Source organism: Protomyctophum parallelum, assembly GCF_964188405.1.
Source record: "Protomyctophum parallelum genome assembly, chromosome: 9".
Classification (NCBI taxonomy): domain Eukaryota; kingdom Metazoa; phylum Chordata; class Actinopteri; order Myctophiformes; family Myctophidae; genus Protomyctophum; species Protomyctophum parallelum.
This window is the reverse complement of record NC_139706.1, coordinates 9270061-9290055: the sequence shown is the minus strand read 5'-3', so window position 1 is coordinate 9290055 and position 19995 is coordinate 9270061. Positions and strand designations below refer to the sequence as shown.

Below are 19995 nucleotides of genomic sequence, written 5' to 3'. Positions count from 1 at the left end.
CTAATTCAGTATAATTGGATAATGAGAATTTACATAACCCCGGAGAAAGTAAATAAATTTGATCCAAACATTCCTGATTTATGTTATAAATGTGGGGAACATAAAGGTACACTGTTCCACTGCTTATGGGAATGTGAGGAGATTAAAACATTCTGGAGGTCTGTGGTCCATTATGTCTCTCAGATTACATCAGGTCCAGTTCCTCTTTGTCCTAAATTATGTATACTCAGTATTTATCCATTAAATTGTACACTAAATAGTAATGAAAAAAGAATGACCGACCTTTGCCTGTTACAGGCCAGACGCTCAATTGCGCTATGTTGGAAGAATGTCAATGCCCCTACGATCGGCTTTTGGCTGAGGAACTTAACAACCAGTTTGGCACATGAGAAACTAACATATGTAATTAGGAAGAAACCTGCGGTATTCTATAAGATATGGGAGAAGTTCTTGGACTTCATTAAGCGAGGTGATATTGAAGAGGCTTTGGATGTATAGTGGTTAATTGGAGAAGTCAGCTGTGGGGTGGGGGTAGGGAACTGTGCATTTGTTTGTTTAACTGTATGTAATGTGTTTTGTTTAACTGTATGTAATGTGTTTTATTTTCGTTTTATTTTTCGTTTTGTCATTATTATTTTTGTTCTGTATTTATTGTCAAATCATTTTGTGATAAGATTTTGTTTGTATTTGTGCTGCCATGAGGATGTGGGGGGGGGGGGGGAATATATGTAAATTGTTTTGAAAAATACTTCTTTGTAAAAGGAAAAAAATCACACCAGTGTGAACCAAGTGGTGCAACTCCCGTCTATTGGTTCTCTGTATCGTTCCAATTTGTATCATTCCAATTTCTTCTCTGTATCGTTCCAATTTCTTCTCTGTATCGTTTGCGTCCAGCAGGTGGCAGCCATGTCACATACTTCTCTCGTTCCAATTTCACGCATGCGCACACCACTCGTGCTCATGATACATGATACATGATACATGCGGACATTGCTGGATGTAGAAGTGGTTGCACCACTTAAAAATAGACATAAATAAATCTTGTTAAAAACAAAAAAAAAACAAAAAAAACTAAAAGAAAAAAAAAATGGTAGCAACATCAATACAGCATGGAATTGTGGCCATGATCTTATCCAACGACAACAAAATATTCTTTCGTTTTGGTTCTGAGAAGCTTATGTCATCAAATGGCGGTCTGTGGCTCAAATGACGAATAAATAATGGGCCTTGATATGAAAAATGTTGAAAGCCACTGCGGTAGATTAACCCCCCTCCTCCCCTCCCCTCCTCCTGCCCAGGTGATGGACTCCGGTAAGCCGCGTCTCTCGTCGGCCTCCACGCTGACGGTGCGCGTCATCGAGGAGAGCCTCCACCGCCCCGTGGCGCTGCCTCTGGAGGTGCACATCGTCACCATGGAGGACGAGTTCCCCGGCGGCGTGATCGGACAGCTGCACGCCACGGACGCCGACCCCTACGACGCGCTGACCTACGGCCACGCCCCGCCCGCACAGGTTAGGATTGGTTTGGGATTTTATTTTTATTTATTTTATTATTTTAGTTTTGAGTACTGACTCCGTAACGATGGAAGTTGGAGATCCATGCCCCGCCCAGCTATGCAATACCACCTATACTGTCTGTGTCCCTTTTATGCCCATATATGGAGAGTTCTGTATCTGGCTCTCTGTGTCCCTTTATTCCTACAGTATATATATGGAGATTGGTTTTTTATTTTATTGATTTTAATTTTTTTTCGTTATTTCGTTAGTTTTAGTTAATTATAATAACCTTGCCGTCCCCGTCCCCCCCACCCAGGCCCAGCGTAGCCTCTTCAAGATCTCTCCGCGCGACGGCAAGATCATCGCGCTGGGCGGGCTGGACGCGGGCCGCTACGCGCTCAACGCCAGCGTGAGCGACGGCCGCTTCGCCGTGCCGGTGCCCGTGAGCGTGCACGTGCGGCAGGCCTCGGCGGAGATGCTGCGCGAGGCGGTGACGGTGCGCTTCGAGAGCGTGTCGCCGCACGACTTCGTGGCCACGCACCTCCGGAACGTGCTCAAGGTCAGTGGGCGGGGAAGTAACACCAAGTGCATTTATAGGACCACTTCATCCCTTTTCAACCTGCCTTCATATAACCCATTCTGACCTGAGATCAGATTCATACGAGGTTTCCGCCGGACACACACTGGTCTGATGAACCCATTCTGACCTGAGATCAGATTCTAAAAATGTCAGTCGCTCTTCGATTTTTCAAAAATAGCAGACCTACAAGCTTGTATCGCGCCACTCGGTGGCGCGATATGAGCTTGTAGATCTGCTATTTTTCAATAGCTAAAGCATAACATGATGCTGACACCAAAATGGGTGCCCGGTCAGAATGGGCTAATGTTCATGATAAAATGCCGCAAATGTTCTTTTCTACTCAGTCTGCGTCTCATAGGAGGGGCTGTGGGCAGTTCAGAAACCCGTCCACCAGTGACATCATCGATGGGGAATCCAAGTTAATAGAAACTGCAGGCTTTCTAGTCCTGAAAAGTTGCAATGTCACGATAATACAAATCTAAATATCTTTTGAAAAAGACCTAGCTCACTGGTGGATGGGTTTGTGAACAGAGTATTTCCACACTGCAGTATTGATACTTTTAAAGGGATTGTGACATTAAAAAAAAGGTTTTGGAATTGTTCTTATTTTTTATTGGGGTAAAGGTCAAAAGTCTTAGGTTAAAAAATGTTCAAAATCGCACAGAGTCCAGACATTTTTAATTTGTGTGAATTTCAGCCTCTGTGGGGGGTATTTATATGCAAATATCATGACCAATGTCATTGAAATGGCATTGCAATGAACATCACTGATGACATTTAGGTGAAAAAAGAACAGAAAAAAAATATAACAATTTAGTAATTAAATAAAATAAAATTGTTGCTAAAAAGCAACGCTGGGTGTTAGAGGGTTAAAGGTTTTCTAATCTCAATTGCACCCAAAAAACATTTTTTTCTGTGATCTGGGGTTTTCTGGCTCAAACAGGTGCTCTGATTTGCCGGCAGATTGTGATGTAAGACCCTGCAAATCCCATATATGTCAATGGGATTTGCCAGTCACAGTGTTTACTGTGTTGCCCGTTTTCATTGTAGCTCAAAAGGCTTCCAAACCCCAAAGAAAAAAAACTTCAGACCACAGAAAATCCACTGAATGTTCAAAGTTCAGGTTTTTTGGGTGTAATTGAGGTCATAAAACCTAAAAGAAAAAAGAAAAAGAAAAATAAATGAAAATGAATGTCATAAAACCTTTAAGGAATAAGTAAGTAAAACAATAAAGTACTTTTTTCCTCAAGGTGCTGCGCGCGGCTGCCGCCTCCGCGCAGAAGCAGGACGAGCTGCACGTGCTCAGTCTGCAGCCCGTGGGCGGCACGTCGCAGCTGGACCTGCTGGTTGCCGTGGAGACGGGAGGAGGGGGCGGAGCCGGGGGCGGGGGGGGCTTCTACAAGGCGGCCTACCTGACGCAGAAGCTGAGCGCGTCGCGCCGACAGCTGGAGGAGGTGCTGCGCGTGTCGGCCATCTTGGACAAGAACTGCTCGGGGCTGGAGTGCCGCGGGGCGCAGTGCGAGCAGAGCATCGTGCTGGACTCGCACAACCTGGCAACCTACAGCACGCCGCGGGTCAGCTTCGTCTCGCCGCGCTTCCACCGCACGACGCGATGCACGTGTGCCGGTGAGGAGGAGGAGGGAGGGGCCTATACAGACAGACACACACACACAACAACACAACGTAATGCATTGAGACCTGAGGACGATTCTACAAATGCCTTCTAAATCCTGACAGTTTTCTGAAAAACCTCATGTTTCTGTGTCAGTGCGTGGTGCTCAAACTATTTCATGTCAAGTATCCCAAAAATTATATGTAATTGGCCGCCGATCCCCATCTGAAAATATGTTGTTCCAGGGATCCCCCAGAAGCAAAGATTTGAGTTAAATACATTCGCTCTGAAAGAATATATTCAAAGATTTGGGCCACATTTCAGGATTTTTCAAAAATAGCAGATCTACAAGCTCGTAGCACGGCACTTGGTGCCGTGCTATGAGCTTGTAGATCTTCTATTTTTCAATATCTAAAGTATAGCATAATGCTTAAAACACCAAAAGAGGTTCCCGTAGGCGGAGAACACTGACGTCACCAAATTTGGAGCGACGGCCCTTATTGGTTAGCGAAATACAAGGCTTCCTGTATGCCGGAATTTCCAATGCGTTTCCTCAGGCTTCCATTTTTGAGCCGAATGCGAAGGAAAATACAAGCCTGGGTAACGAGGCCTTGCGCACCCCTGCTACCAAACACGCACATACATGCAGTATATGTTTAAATATGCATACCCACACATACAGTGCACGCACGCACGCACACTTTCCCACTTCTTTTCTAAAAGCTGAGCCTTTAATGATCTCAGCTCATTATGTGCAGTCACAGCTCGGTATATCCACTGTCCTGTCTGCAATTATTATTCTGTTAAATCTATCTAACATTTGTTGAAGGCTTATTTTCATTTCCAACTTTCCAGAGTCTTCATCTGTCATCTCACCACCAAGTCCAAATCAAATATTATACGTGTGTCTAAGGACCAGTTTAATTTCCAGACATAAGATGTCAAGACAACTTTGCGATTAGTTCATGGTTAGGATTTGGTGCGTGCGTGTGTGGGTGCGTGGTTGCGTGCGTGCGTGCGCTAATATTCAGACAAAGCGCGCCCCAGTAATCTGATGAATATATTTCAAGTCCTTCAGAGTCTAAGGACTTTGCGGGCAGAGTCAATATGCTAACTTTTCTTTCGTCTTGTCAGTGCCACTTTGCTGCTGCTCAATATTTCATCTTTATTCACTTCCTCTCATCTTTCTTCCTCTCGTTCACTCACTGTCGTCTTTCCTGCATCACTGTCCTCACCTGCTCCCTGTTCTGTCTCTCCTTGCCCCCCCCCCCCCCTCTCTCTCTCTCTCTCTCCCCCCCTCTCTCTCTCTGCCTCTCCCCCCCCCCCCCCCTCTCTCTCTCCCCCCGCTTTCTCAAACTGGACACTACCTCCTCTCTGCCCAACACGTCTCCCTCTCTCCGTAGCACTTGCCCTAGCCTCGACGACCATACAGGCGTGTGCAAAGCCTCAACTGATGTAATTTAGATAGCATATTAACCCATTCTGACCTGAGATCAGATTCTAAAAATGTCTATTACATCCTGACAGTTTCATTATTAACCCATTCTGACCTGAGATCAGATTCTAAAAGTGTCTTCGATTTTTCAAAAATAGCAGACCTACAAGCTCGTATCGCGCCACTCGGTGGCGCGATATGAGCTTGTAGATCTGCTATTTTTCAATAGCTAAAGCATAACATGATTCTGACACCAAAATGGGTGCCCGTTCAGAATGGGTTAAGTAGACATAGCACTCTATAGTGCATACTCATAGTTTCCCTGGACAGATATTCAACTGTTAGACGGACGTCAGGCTCTTTCTTAGCTTGCTTACGACCCTTGATGACCATGTTTTGTCCCCCAGACGGGAGCTGTCCTCCAGCCTCAGAGCTCTGTGACGAGCAGCCCTGTCCAGGAGACATGCAGTGCGTGGGCACTGGGGCCACAAGAGGGCGCTATGCATGCCAGTGTCCCCCGGGCAAGCTGGGAGAGTGTGCAGGTGTGTAGACATTTATACTGTGTGTGTGTGTGTGTGTGTGTGTGTGCACACTCGTGTACTGTGTGTGTGTGTGTGTGTGTGTGCGTGTGCGTGTGCGTGCGTGCGTGCGTGTGTGCGCATGTTGTTATCCATTGAATTTGTGTGAACCGTGTGTGTGGCATGTCTTTGAGCTGTTGCATTGAGTATTTATATGAGAGAGAGAGAGAGAGAGAGAGAGAGAGAGAGAGGATACACATGACCCATTTGCGTTGTGCTCTCTCGGTCAAATGGAACAATCATGAGTTTCTTTATTATTCAGCTCCAGATAGTTTAGATCTGACAAACTTTGCCCGCATGTGAACTTTCCCTAAATAACACACCATCTAGGCTGTTTCCCTAAATAACACACCATCTAGGCTGTTTCCCTAAATAACACTAGTACACCATCTAGGCTGTTTCCCTAAATAACACACCATCTAGGGCTGTTTCCCTAAATAACACACCATCTAGGCTGTTTCCCTAAATAACACACCATCTAGGGCTGTTTCCCTAAATAACACACCATCTAGGCTGTTTCTCTAAATAACACACCATCTAGGCTGTTTCCCTAAATAACACACCATCTAGGCTGTTTCCCTAAATAACACACCATCTAGGCTGTTTCTCTAAATAACACACCATCTAGGCTGTTTCCCTAAATAACACACCATCTAGGGCTGTTTCCCTAAATAACACACCATCTAGGCTGTTTCCCTAAATAACACACCATCTAGGGCTGTTTCCCTAAATAACACACCATCTAGGCTGTTTCTCTAAATAACACACCATCTAGGCTGTTTCCCTAAATAACACACCATCTAGGCTGTTTCCCTAAATAACACACCATCTAGGCTGGGGGAAAAAAAACTCCCCCTTAGGAAGAAACGTCAAGCAGAACCCGACTCTATGGTGGGCGAGAGAAAGAGAGAGAAGACTAGAGAGAGACAGAGAGGAGATACAGGCAAATACAAGTAGTAGCAATAGCATTATTGCGTTTATAAAAATTTTAACCAATTCAGCAACATGAAAATCGTAAACATTTTAATTAATTACAATTTCACTACATTCCTACATCAAAGCAGTCCCCGCAACTAACTATATACAAACAAGGAAGTAGCTGTGCAAATGCATGTAACGTAGCGAATGGTAGTACATCTACTGTAGGCCTACTGTACCTTGTTTGACACATTTTGTTGTAAAACCTTCCACAAAATGAATGCTCCTCTTCCCGAAAAACTAATGTGCTTCTAATCACTAAAGTAAAGTTATAATCACTTTTGTGTGTATGGCAGAATAATAATTGCAGACAGGACAGTGGATACCGAGCTGTGACTGCACATAATGAGCTGTGTGTGTGTGTGTGTGTGTGTGTGTGTGTGTGTGTGTGTGTGTGTGTGTGTGTGTGTGTGTGTGTGTGTGTGTGTGTGTGTGTGTGTGTGTGTGTGTGTGTGTGTGTGTGTGTGTGTGTGTGTGTGTGTGTGTGTGTGTGTGTGTGTGTGTGTGTGTGTGTGTCGCAGGTCACACGTCCCTGAGCTTCTCGGGAAACAGCTACATCAAGTACAAGGTGGCCGAGGGAGCGAAGACGGGGGAGCTGAAGCTGGGCCTCAGGATCAGGACGCTGCAGAGCCGAGGCATCATCATGTACACCCGCGCCGACCCCTGCACCATACTGAAGGTAGGTGCAGCCTCTCTGACTACAATACCCATGATGCACCATGCTGAAGGTATAGGTGCAGCCCCTCTGACTACACTACCCATGATGCACCATGCTGAAGGTATCGGTGCAGCCCCTCTGACTACACTACCCATGATGCACCATGCTGAAGGTATAGGTGCAGCCCCTCTGACTACACTACCCATGATGCACCATGCTGAAGGTAGGTGCAGCCCCTCTGACTACAATACCCATGATGCACCATGCTGAAGGTAGGTGCAGCCCCTCTGACTACACTACCCATGATGCACCGTGCTGAAGGTATAGGTGCAGCCCCTCTGACTACACTACCCATGATGCACCATGCTGAAGGTATAGGTGCAGCCCCTCTGACTACACTACCCATGATGCACCATGCTGAAGGTATCGGTGCAGCCCCTCTGACTACACTACCCATGATGCACCATGCTGAAGGTATCGGTGCAGCCCCTCTGACTACACTACCCATGATGCACCATGCTGAAGGTATAGGTGCAGCCCCTCTGACTACACTATCCATGATGCACCATGCTGAAGGTAGAGAGGGAAAGCTGGACAGTGAAACGGTTGAAAACGACGCAGACAGTACACCCAGCTGTGGCGTTGTTGTTGTTCGCGTGTGTGCAGAAGCTTTCTTTAATTACAAAATGATTATTGCGATGCAGATTCGCAATTGCGTTGGAGAATCGGCAAGAACAACAGCTGTGGATCATTACCGCTCAGCGCTACAGACAGTGAAAGGTCAACAACTGATCAACGGGATTTTATAAAGCTAAAGGTTGTGCTTCTCTTGTTTAAGCCGTGGGGCTCACTTAATAATAATAATAATAATATCATAAACTTATGATATGATAGTCGCCGGTGTTCTGTCTGTTGTCTCAACTTGTGTGCACGATGGTAGTTTCTGTTCAGTGAACAGCGCTGCACTGAATGTCAGAGAGAGACCTTTTTTTTCTTCCTTTTCTGATGGTGCATTTAACGCGCCTCGGAAACACAGCATAGGGTGAAATACAACATGAAAAAATCGATGTAATCATGGATTTTACCGATGCAGACACTCCGTGAACGATGCATCGCGACTTCACCCGTCAATTTTATCCGATACACAGTGAATGAACCGATGCACTCTGTATCGATTTTCCGATACGTATCGATTATTTTCCACTTGCCTAGTGTGCACACATGCATCACACTGACACACACATTAAACTTTCAATTCCAGAGTGTTTCATTGAATCAAAATTAACCAAATGGAATACATTTGTACACTCTCAGATTTACGAATGGATAAATTCTCGCTGCAAGGAGTTTATTATCTACTGGAGGTAGACTCTGACTTACTATTCTCATAAACAAACTAAAGCCGTCACCCACAGGGGAAACTAGAAAAAGTGCCCTTCTGGGCGCAGGTCTCCACCAGGATAGGAATGTAGGACATTGCAGCTTGCCTTCATCTGGTGGTTGGATAAAAGGGCAACAAAAGTAAATAATATAACATCTCTCCCCCCATGCCTTCGGCCTGGTGGAGACAAAAATTCCAGGCAAAGGTTCTTCCTTGGCCTCTAGGGAGTTGGCATACAAAGTTATCCACAGATCCGTGCAGTTAGAGGTAAAAACACTTTTCGGCCAGTTATAGCGCCACCTTGAGGCTGAGTTGAAATTGTTCATGTGGCATTTCTTCCTCGGCCTAGTGGGAATGTGCGTGCACAATTTCACGGAAATCACGCGATGTGTTCATGATTTGCAGCGTTTTGTTTGAAACTGAGCACTCCTGTGAACTTTGGAAGCCAATCTTAACCAATCAGGTTAGAAAATCTGAAAGATCCGTTTCGTTGAATGGCTCTAGAGAGACTGTGTACCAATTTGCGCGATGTTTGGACAAAATCTGTAGGTGTACTGTGCAAAAACGTGTTTTGCACAAAGCGGCCTCCTGGTGGCGCTATAAATTTTGGGGCAGAGGTTCATCGTTGGCATCCAGGGAGTGTGTGTGCAAAATTTGGCATCGACCGGGTTAACGGTGCACAAAGTGGCCTCCTGGTGGCGCTATAACAGGCCGTTCTGGAAATTTTGGGGCAGAGGTTCATCGTTGGCATCCAGGGAGTGTGTGTGCAAAATTCGGCATCGACCGGGTTAACGGTGCCGGAGATTAGCTGCTCACGGACACACACACGGACGGACACACGGACGGACGGACGGAGTGCAAAACATACTCTCCCCCCATGCCTTCGGCCTGGTGGAGACAAAAAACACAAACTAATGTTATCAGCAACAGCCCCAATGTCTCTCTGAGCTGTAAGCTGTCAGCAGTGGCTGGAAATGTCTGCCGTATATCATTTCATATTCCTTGTGTTGTGTCTAACGGTATAGCTGTTGGCATGAATCATTCTGCCTTGTCAAGTCTATCCACTATCACTATTTCTTTCCTCCTTTTGTCACATATTCTAGTTCTCTTTCTGTATCATGTTTGTTTGTTTATCATATGCCATGTTCTTTGTCTTTGCCAGTATATGTGACTCCGGCTGACAAAATGGTCTTCAACTCGGCTAGAATGAAAAGCCAGAAAATAAATGAAGAAGGTTTTCCTTCCTACAGATAGTTGATTTAAAGTCGTTAAATAGTTACATTTATATGGCAAAAAGGCTTGTTTATATCTGTAACTTTGCCTGTGTTTTGGGAGTGGAGAGGTGCAGGCTCCGATATTTGCATAGCCTACAGTTTGGATTGGTCCTTGTCATGTCATTGTCCTCTAGTTTCACGATCTGAGCACTGCCCATTAGCATGCTTGTGTGTTTGTAAACACAGAATTCTTCAACATGGCTATAGTAACTCAACATCTCGCTTATTTCACGATTTGAATGGAGGAGCATTTGGGATTGTATAGCCCCAATATGTTCCCTCAGTCCCTACGCTTATTCTGTAGCTACAGAATGAGCTGCTAAAACTCTGATGAGTGTGTAAAAAGCAAATGATCCGTAAGAGCAGAGCTTTTACGTTTGGTACAAATGAAACCAAATGGACCTGTACCTAACTGTATACTTTAACTATACCAGAGAACCCAGAGCAATGTACTGGCTGGATTGCCATGGAATTTATCAGTGCGTGCTCATGAATCCTAACTAGGGAGTGGTCAATATGAAAGTTCTATCAATATCCGATATAATTAATTGCTGTTTAAACTGTGTGCGCGTGTGTGTGTGTGTGTGTGTGTGTGTGTGTGTGCGCATGCGTGCGTGCTCCAGTTGGAGGATGGTAAGCTGTGGTTTCAGCTGGACTGCGTGGGCACCGGCGGGGGCAGCGACAGCCCGGGCACCCTGGGCATCTCCGGCCGGCCCATTAACGACGGCAACTGGCACACGGTGACGCTGGAGCTCAACCGCAACTACACCAGCCTGGCGCTGGACGACAGCTACGTGGAGCGCCGCAGGGGCCCGCCGCGCTTCCAGCCCCTCGGCCCCGACGGCGCCATCTACTTTGGTGCACAGGTAGGTGCTGGGGGCGTGGTGGAAACACGGGGGGTTTTCACCCGGACGGTTATGTTTTTTTGTAAGATTTTCATAATGTTGCTGATGTGATTCATGATGATGTGATGTGATTGCTGGTGATTTTCACCCGGACGATAGGGCTTTAAGCAACGACTATTCAACTAGTCGACTAGTAAATCCATGACCTTGTTGGTACTAGTTGACTAGTCGATACGATTTTCCTTTTCCCGTTTTTGTAGGCCTCAAGATCTGCTAGATTGTAGTTATAGTCACCAATGTACACATGTACATGAAACTACGAGCGCTGTCTGCGGTGATCATCATCCATCCGATGTTCAGATGTTTATCGCATCACTCACTCCCGACATATTACCATTTCTGGCGAAACATCGTGTATAACATCGTGAGCTACTGCTAATACAAGTCGTTTCTTACAATGGAGGTCTGTGAGTGAGGAACCCGGATGTGAAAACATGGTAATCTGCCCGATTCTGCCCGGTGCAGCTAACTGGCCTCTATCGCCACTCAATTGATTTAAAAAAGATATATAATTACTGTATATATATGTATATACTGTAAGTATATAATGCATACTGTATATAATTAATTATTTAACCCTCTTTTTTTGCCGTTTGCAGTGTTAACCCATTTAGACCTGAGGCCGATTCTAAAAAAATCTTCTAAATCCTAAACGTTTTTTGAAAGATGTTTCTATATGTCAGTGGTGCTCAACCTTTTTCATGTCAAGGACCATTGGCCGTGGACCCCAATCTGAAAATATGTTGTTCCAGGGACCCCCCTCCCCCCCATAGAAGCAAAGATTTTCACGATTTTTCAAAAATTGCAGATCTACAAGCTATGAGCTTGTAGATCTGTTATTTTTCAATAGCTAAAGCATACCATAAGGCTTACAACACCAAAGGGGGTTCCCGTCCTGAATGGGTTAATGTGTTAAAAGAGAAATCATTAATATCTTAGGCCCCTCATCACTAAATGTTAAATCAAAGCTATTTGAGAATCTTATGGTACATGACCTCCTCTCCTCTCCTCTCCTCTCCTCTCCTCTCCTCTCCTCTCCTCTCCTCTCCTCTCCTCTCCTCTCCTCTCCTCTCCTCTCCTCTCCTCTCCTCTCCTCTCCTCTCCTCTCCTCTCCTCTCCTCTCCTCTCCTCTCCTCTCCTCTTTAACTCCTGCTCTCTCATTCCTGCTCTCTATGGCTCTTTCTCTGCATTTGCCTCCTTCCTAGTGCTTTACAGTAACTAAAGTACATTATGTTTCGTTAAGTACTGTAGTATGTTGTACTTTACTTGAGTATTTCCGATTTCCTGTGCTTTTACTTCTACACCACTACATCTCAGAGGCAAATATTGTGCTTTTTACCACACTACATTTATTTGAAATTAGTTACTAGTTACTTCGTTTTGGATTATTATTAGTACAAAACATGGGCTACATTTAACCACTTCAGCCCTATATACATTTGGAATTTTTGACCTTAACCCATTTTGGGCGGGAGTCCCTTTTGGTGTTGGCATTATGTTATGCTTTAGCTATTGAAAAATAGCAGATCTACAAGCTCATAGCACGCCACCGAGTGGCGCGCTACGAGCTTGTAGGTCTGCTATTTTTGGAAAAATCGAAGAACGACTGACATAGAAACATAGCTTTTTCAGAAAACTGTCATGAATTAGGAGACAATTTTAGAATCTGATCTCGGGTCAAAATGGGTTAAAATAGTCATCACTCATCCGTCACCCCCCTCCCCGTCAGGTGCAGCCTCCCAACTCGCGCAGCCTCACCGACTCCAAGAAGGGGGGCGCTCCGCGGGTGCTGGGCGGCTTCCAGGGCTGCCTGGACTCGGTGATGCTCAACAACAACGAGCTGCCGCTGCAGAACAAGCGCTCGCGCTACGCCGAGGTGGTCGGCCTCACGGAGCTCAAGCTGGGCTGCGTGCTCTACCCCGACTCCTGCCTCAAGCAGCCCTGCCTCAACGGAGCCGCCTGCACCAGCCTGCCATCTGGTGGTGAGTCGCTGGGAGCGCAGGCTCACACAGGAATGAGAGTATACAGTGCGTGTGGGTGAATGGATGCATGGAAAAGGCACTCACGTCTTTTTTTTTTCTTCTTTTTTTCAATATATGTTTATTGGTAAAACATTTTCTCCCTCACCCCATCCCTCCCCCCACAGTTATCGTCATCATTAAAACAATATAAAAAATAACATTAATAATTGAGTACAGACATACAAAAACAACAACCATGCATATTTGACGTATGATATAAACGGTAGGATACAAAAATAATAATTTAAGCACAGATAACAAAAACAATATAAATAACAAAAAATAAAACAAAATCAAATAAAATAAGACAAAATAAATACAATTAGTGTTGATTCAATGAGTCTGTCGGAAGTACTCTCAGATTCTCAAAGTAGGTAATAAATGGTTGCCAGCTAGACAATAACCTTTCTGTTGAACCTCTAATTGTAAACTTTATTTGAGGGGCGCTAGGCCCTCCTATGTCCAGCTTTGAGGGTTTGTGTGAACACAAACATTGTCTCTAACACAAACATTGAATGCCGTTGACAATGAATGGCCAGTTTTGAGTGTTTGTGTAAATGCAAACATTGAAGACAAAAGTGAGGACGCAAATTGTGATTGGCCGGAATGATAAGGGCGCCCCTCACTTCTCACGGGTGTGATTTTTACTTAAAGGACCTACCTTCATATAATTGGTCCTCACTAATTTTCATGATAAAATGCCACGATTCTTTTCTACTCGGTCTGTGTCTCATGGGAGGGCTGTGGGCAGTTCAGAAACCCGTCCACCAGTGACATCATCGATGAGGAATCCATGCTAGGCTTTCTATTTCTGAAAAGTTGCAATGGGATAATCGAAGCCATCGTGATAATAAAAAGCTATATATTTTTGTAATCTTGTTGGACTACATGTTGTCTCAGTAAGACAGCCCTCCCGCTATCCACAAGGAGCATTATGGGAATTGTAGTCCAAGAAGGGTATGAGCCCAGTGTCCATGACATCATGGACACTTTGAAATACTAAAGAAACACATAAAACCCCCCAGGAAAGTGAAAAGAGTGGTTAACGGGCAATTATGGGTACTAGATTTTCCTGTAAACCTCAAGTTTAGCAGGCATATACTGTACAGTAACATGCAGGGGTGATGGTATACATTACGGGAGTTTACCTGAGTTTGTGGGTAAGTTTCCTGTAATATACACAACCGTAATCCATGTTTTTTGCGCAGTGTCCCAAACATCATTAAGATAAGATCTGGTTGCAAAAGGGTGTCCCTTTAACAATACTGTTGAGGAAAGGTGATGGTAGAGATTAGTTTGGAAGCCCTGGGCCATGTCGTAAATGTTCTGCGTGCAACTGGTCGTCACCACATGCATGTGGTGTGCCTGCGTGCTTCAGGCCCACATCCCTATAGCGGTTGCGGATGTTATCAGATGATTCACCGTCATCAGCCCTTATCAGCAGTACTGACTTGACTGTGAATTGAAATTGACTGTCTGTGGCTGGCCTGGGCTAGGAGATTTATTATTTATTTTTTGGCAGCCAGGCAGACCAATAAGGAGGCAGGCCACTGTACCCAGGGGGCAATTAAACCACCCTTTTCTATAGGAAACCTGCATTTGCCATGACCTCAAAGGTTGTCCACCAGAAATAATATCTATGATCCCGTAGGATCACAACCTAGGAATATGTTGCTATGTTGCATAGCACAGTTTAACAATGTTTTCGCTTCGCCGGCATTAATTTCACTTCTGTGTTTCCTAGTCGCCTACTCGCGGTCATAACATAATTATCGGTTGATAACATTCGAAGCGAGTGACATCCCCAGCTTCATTTCCACAGTGACAAGTAGAACCAGGAGTCCATTTCTCTCCCCTTTCGCCAATTCTCGCTGCCGTGAAGCCTCGCAGCCTCGCAGCTAGATAAACGAGTTTATCTAGCTTTCTTTAATCAGGGGTTTTCTTTTGGCTTCAGAAAGCTGTGCTGTCCTCTGAGAGATAATTTGTGCTGCAAGCACAAAGCCATGAAAGTGGCAAACCAGAATCTCCTCATTATTAAGACAGAAAACAATAGAGCGCCGCAGTCCCTCCCCCTTTCAGAAAAACGAGTGGCCCAGGAAATGAAAACCCAATGCATTCTCCCATCGGCACTTCTTATTTAATTTATTTAAAGACGGTTACGCCGCGGACAAAGCCAACTCGGATCGTGACAAATCATGACAATGAACACGATGTTTTGGGCCGATCAAATAATTTATAAGACGAAAAACAAAACAAATAGTGTTGTCTCCTGACTTTCTTTTCTTCTTTCTAATGATTTGATCGGCCCAAAACATTGTGTTCATTGTCATGATTTGTCACGATCCGAGTTGACTTTGTCCGCTGCGTAACCGTCTTTAAATAAATTAAATAAGAAGTGCCGATGGGAGAATGAATTGGGTTTTCATTTCCTGGGCCACTCGTTTTTCTGAAAGGGGGAGGGACTGCGGCGCTCTATAAGTGTGAGGACAGTGCACGAGGACCAGCACAGGCAAATAGAAGACCATGCACTTTTATTATAATTTAGACATGAGTCTCAAACTTTTATTTTATTTTCAAAGGCACCAACTTTTGCCATGCAAATGGACCTTTACGGGTTTTTCATTAAGGAGAAAATCAGCGTTTCTTTGTCCCAGCAGATCTGACATCAGATGGCACCCACATAGGAGATAATAATAATAATAATAATAATATCAGATGGCACCCACATAGGAGATCATTTGTGTACTATTTAGTTTAATGGCGAAGTGTGGGATAGCATGTCTTCCTTTTTGTTTTCATTTTTTCACTCCATTAAATATCTTTGCTGAAAATAGCCAAAAATAGCCGATCAACAAGCAGAAATATTTTCAGCTAATGTTTTTCCCAGGATAGGGATGCTGGGGTTTAAGTGGTTACGTTTCTTTGCTCACATGACATTCAAGTTGGTGGTTAGGTAACACTTCTGTGGTTATGCTTTCACAACCACACAGCTTGTGGCAAGTCTACTTTGGGTGGTTAACTTACGACCTTATGGCTAATAATAAAATCCTCTATGCAGAATAGCAATGGGAATTTTACCTCTGAGTGTTGAGCTAGGCATTATGTCTGTTCCTGAATGCCGAGTTGGCAGAGTCTGGATTCAGCGTTTCTTGGTTTAGGAGGCAGCCAATCATGAATAGATCGCTACTTGAAGCACGAGTGCTTCAGACTCCCATTGGCTTAGGCAGCGTTTCAGAGGATGGGTTCAGACTCCCATTGGGTTAGGCAGCGTTTCAGAGGATGGTTTCAGACTCCCATTGGCTTAGGCGGCGTTTCAGAGGATGGGTTCAGAAGAAAGCTCAAGCGAGTACTTTTTCCACCACTGCCGGCTGTGCAGGTTTGAGTGTTTTTATGCATGTGCATCACTGAGACTTTGAGTACTTTTCCACTCGTATGTAACTTCATCTCTAACAGGACAAGTGTACTGTTAAAAGCTGATTTTCTCTGAGGACCGAGGCCTGATAGAGTGCGTGATCAGTGCCAGCTGGCACACGTGAACAAGCAAGCTGGCACGAGAACCGTCTTCTGGAACTCGCTCCCCTATTACGTAAATCTGTAATTAATCACTAATGAATTGGTGATTAAACCACTAGCCATGCTCAATGCATAACTGTTTCTCTCACTTTTCTTTTTTTTCCTTTCCGCTTTCTGCCGGTGATACCCAGAAGGCAGTCGTCGTGTCTCTGCATCTCAGCGATTCCCAGCCTATGGGCCGGGGCCCACTGGTGTGGCCATGAGAATATTGCAAGTGGGCCCCGAAGTAAATAACACTAGGATTTTATCCATGCGATGCGAGAGTGCACACACTAGCCGACACCAACTGGGGACTCCTGAATTACTTCTGTCTAGCATTCCGGTCTGGAGCTCTGTGGCATTGCAGTCGCCTCCGACTGTAGAGGTCCATTTTTTTTTGAGGGGCGAAACACAAACATTGTTTTGCTACCGTTTCCCTATGACTTAAGTGTTTGTGTAAAAGAATCACACCCGTGTGAAGTGATGATAAGAGCGCCCCTCACTTTACACAGGTGTGATTTTTGTCTTTACAAGTGGTACTGATAGGTGGCACAGTCGGTAGTGCTGTCGCCTCACAGCTAGAAGGTCCTGGGTTCGATTCCCGCTGGGGACGCTGTGGGCGTGTTCTCTCCTCCGCGTCATCAGTGCCCATACCCGAGGCTGGGTTGGCAAAAGGGCCTTTCTGTGTGGAGTTTGCATGTTCTCCCCGTGTCCCCTAATATAATATATATCACAAAAAAGCATGCATTAATCCTGGTCTCCCACCCCCCTGGTGCCTGATTGAGGGGAAAGGAACTTGTCAGAATAACGTGTTCCTTCCACGTGCTACGTCCAGCCAGGGAAACTCCCCCCTGTCAAGTGAAAAGAAGATCACTGTCTTTTATATGTGACTGGGTTGAGCGGTGAGTCGCTTACCACCGCGGCGTGGCGTCATGTTGTAGTTTTTGGGTGGTTACCATATCACCTAAAACTGGAGTGAGAATAGGCCTTTACCCATCCGTTTCTTGCGTCACATCTCGTCTGATCCATTTTCCGTGCATTGTTCCGTGCTTTGCTCGGCCAGCTGCACACAAACACCTCTGTGTAATAATTGCTTTGGGGTTGTTTTTCCTAGAATGTGTGATGGGTTCTAGAAATTCAATTGGTTGTTTTGTTTTTTTCACCAACCAGACACGGGTAAATGTCATTGCTATGGGAATGCCAAGCCATCGGAGTTAGCAGGAGTTCATGCTGTCGCGGTAACTCCATACCGCAGCAGCCCTGAGACCCTGAGCGTGGTCCCCCCCCCCCCCCCCCCCTCTCACACACCACATGTTGCTTATCCTTTGTGAGAGAGTGGCTGAAAAGAGCATCCTGCCGGGACGTGTCACTGACTCCCGTTGTCATTTGTAATGACGTGTACTATAGTGCCCGATAAAGGTCACAGGCGTGTGTGTGTGTGTGTGTGCTTGCTTGCGTAGGTGTGTGCCTGCTGTACAAATGCACTAGAGACATGTAACCTCCCTGCATTTTCCTAGAAGTCTGCGTATATGTGCCATCGCGTGTAGTGTTTGCTCCGTGACAGCTGTTTCCCCTGTACCTGTGTCTGTGTGCCAGTATGTGTGTGTGTGTGACTGTGTGTGTGTGTGTGTGTGTGTGTGTGTGTGTGTGTGTGTGTGTTTTCTTCATGTGTGTAACAGAATGATTTCCCAAAGGTTTGTGTTTAGGCTGGCGGGCTCTTGTCAACCTCATGCCAAGTCTCACTGGCACAGCTAGCAAAGCTTGAACAATACGCATGCACGCACGCACTCACGCACGCACACACACACACGCACACACACACACACGCACGCACACACACACGCACGCACACACACACACACACACACACACACACAATCTCTCTCTCTCACACACTGACTGGCGTTTTTGTGTCGCTGTCTGTTAGTGTGTGTGTGGCGTGCGTGTATGAGGGTCTTTCTTCTTTATTACGACTGCATCTGTGCCACTAAATTCTTAATTAAATCGCTTCATCACTCCCTTTATCCCCTCGGATCCTCCCTTCTTCTTCTCCGTTCTTAAATGTTCTTATACCGCCCCTCCTCCCTCCCTCCAGCCAGCCAGCCACCATCACTCACTCACTCTCGCTCTCTCTCTCTCCTCACTTTGTCTCCTATAGGTTTTGCCTGCACTTGCGGCCCCCAGTACACCGGGGGGCGCTGTGAGACGGAGATAACGGCGTGCGTTCCCACGCCCTGTCAGAACGGCGGCGTGTGCAAAGCCATCGGCAACGCCTTCCTCTGCAGCTGCCGACGGGGCTTCAAGGGACTCACGTGAGTGTGCACGTGAACTCGGGGTTACTTCAGTAACCTCAGTTAGATAAGTGACTCGAAGAAGAGAGTCATATCACATGCATATTGAAGTGCACACTGTGCACTTCAATATGCTGTACTGTCTCGTAGTCAGACAGAGCTTGTGTTTCGGCAAATGGCACACTTATGACTCAACACAACTATTAAAGGCAAGGTAGTGATATTTTTTGCTTAAATAGCTCTATAGAGATAACAGGCAAACATTGATAAAAATGACAATTCTTCTACATTCTCGAATTGTGTGTTCTTGTAAATTGACTTATGCAGATGTTTCACAATAATTTTACGAGTCCATTTGGTTTTGTTTTACACTCGAGAGTTAAAGACCTAATCATTAGGTTACCAACTCTTCATCATTTAGCTGGTGATCCACCTGGAATCAATTCAAGGACCACTGGTTGATAACCACTGCTCTATATTCTGACAGTAATCAGAGTGTTTGTTCAGTAACTGTGCTCTCCCTGTCTCAGTATACCAGGAAATGTATTTTCAGTTCATGAAACCAATTTGATCCAATCAGGAGAGAGAGAGAACTCATATAGGAATCAGGATACAGGATAGACAAAGGGACTTGGAAGTGAAGGAATCAGGATACAGGATAAACAAGGGGACTTGGAAGTGATTAAACGAAAACATTGGAACCGAAACACTATGAAAGTGAAGCTGATAAACGAGTACACTCTCCTATAAGGTTAAACACCCGACAATGACCACCTAGCCAGATATTATCCCGCTTATTACATGGCTACCTAACATAAATTAATACATTTATCCAAAACACAACAAAACAAGTATTTGCTCTGGCTGCGTCTGCCCAGCTGCAGGGCTGGAGCACTGAAAACAAGGAAGTGCGTTGATCAAATGGAATCAATCGGGTACTGCTAGTCTATTTCTAGCTCAAATGTTTTCAAAAACGTTTAGCTGTAAATGACATTGTGTGTGTGTGTGTGTGTGTGTGTGTGTGTGTGTGTGTGTGTGTGTTATATTTTTATGTCCAATGTATTTAGTTAAGGTTAACATATAACTATAACTAAATGCATTTGAAATTAAATATTTTTTTTACTTTTCAATTCAAATATAGCAAAAATAGACGATCTACAAGCTCAAAACGCGTCGCAGTGTGTTTTGAGCTTGTATATCTGCTATTTTGTGAGTGTGGAACTACAGTGGCACA

General features: G+C 45.1%; 1 protein-coding gene across 5 annotated transcripts in view; it reads left to right on the top strand.

Moving 5' to 3' along the window:
• The window catches only part of fat3a (FAT atypical cadherin 3a), a 249990-nt gene that overhangs the window by 213706 nt on the left and 16289 nt on the right, over nucleotides 1-19995 (top strand). For all 5 annotated transcript variants that reach the window (XM_083773881.1, XM_083773878.1, XM_083773880.1 and 2 more), the window contains exons 22-29: nucleotides 1299-1511; nucleotides 1813-2055; nucleotides 3327-3702; nucleotides 5531-5665; nucleotides 7201-7358; nucleotides 10616-10858; nucleotides 12627-12879; nucleotides 18629-18782. In XM_083773881.1, the coding sequence (XP_083630007.1) occupies nucleotides 1299-1511; nucleotides 1813-2055; nucleotides 3327-3702; nucleotides 5531-5665; nucleotides 7201-7358; nucleotides 10616-10858; nucleotides 12627-12879; nucleotides 18629-18782 (1775 nt within the window). The remainder of the gene's footprint in view (nucleotides 1-1298; nucleotides 1512-1812; nucleotides 2056-3326; nucleotides 3703-5530; nucleotides 5666-7200; nucleotides 7359-10615; nucleotides 10859-12626; nucleotides 12880-18628; nucleotides 18783-19995) is intronic.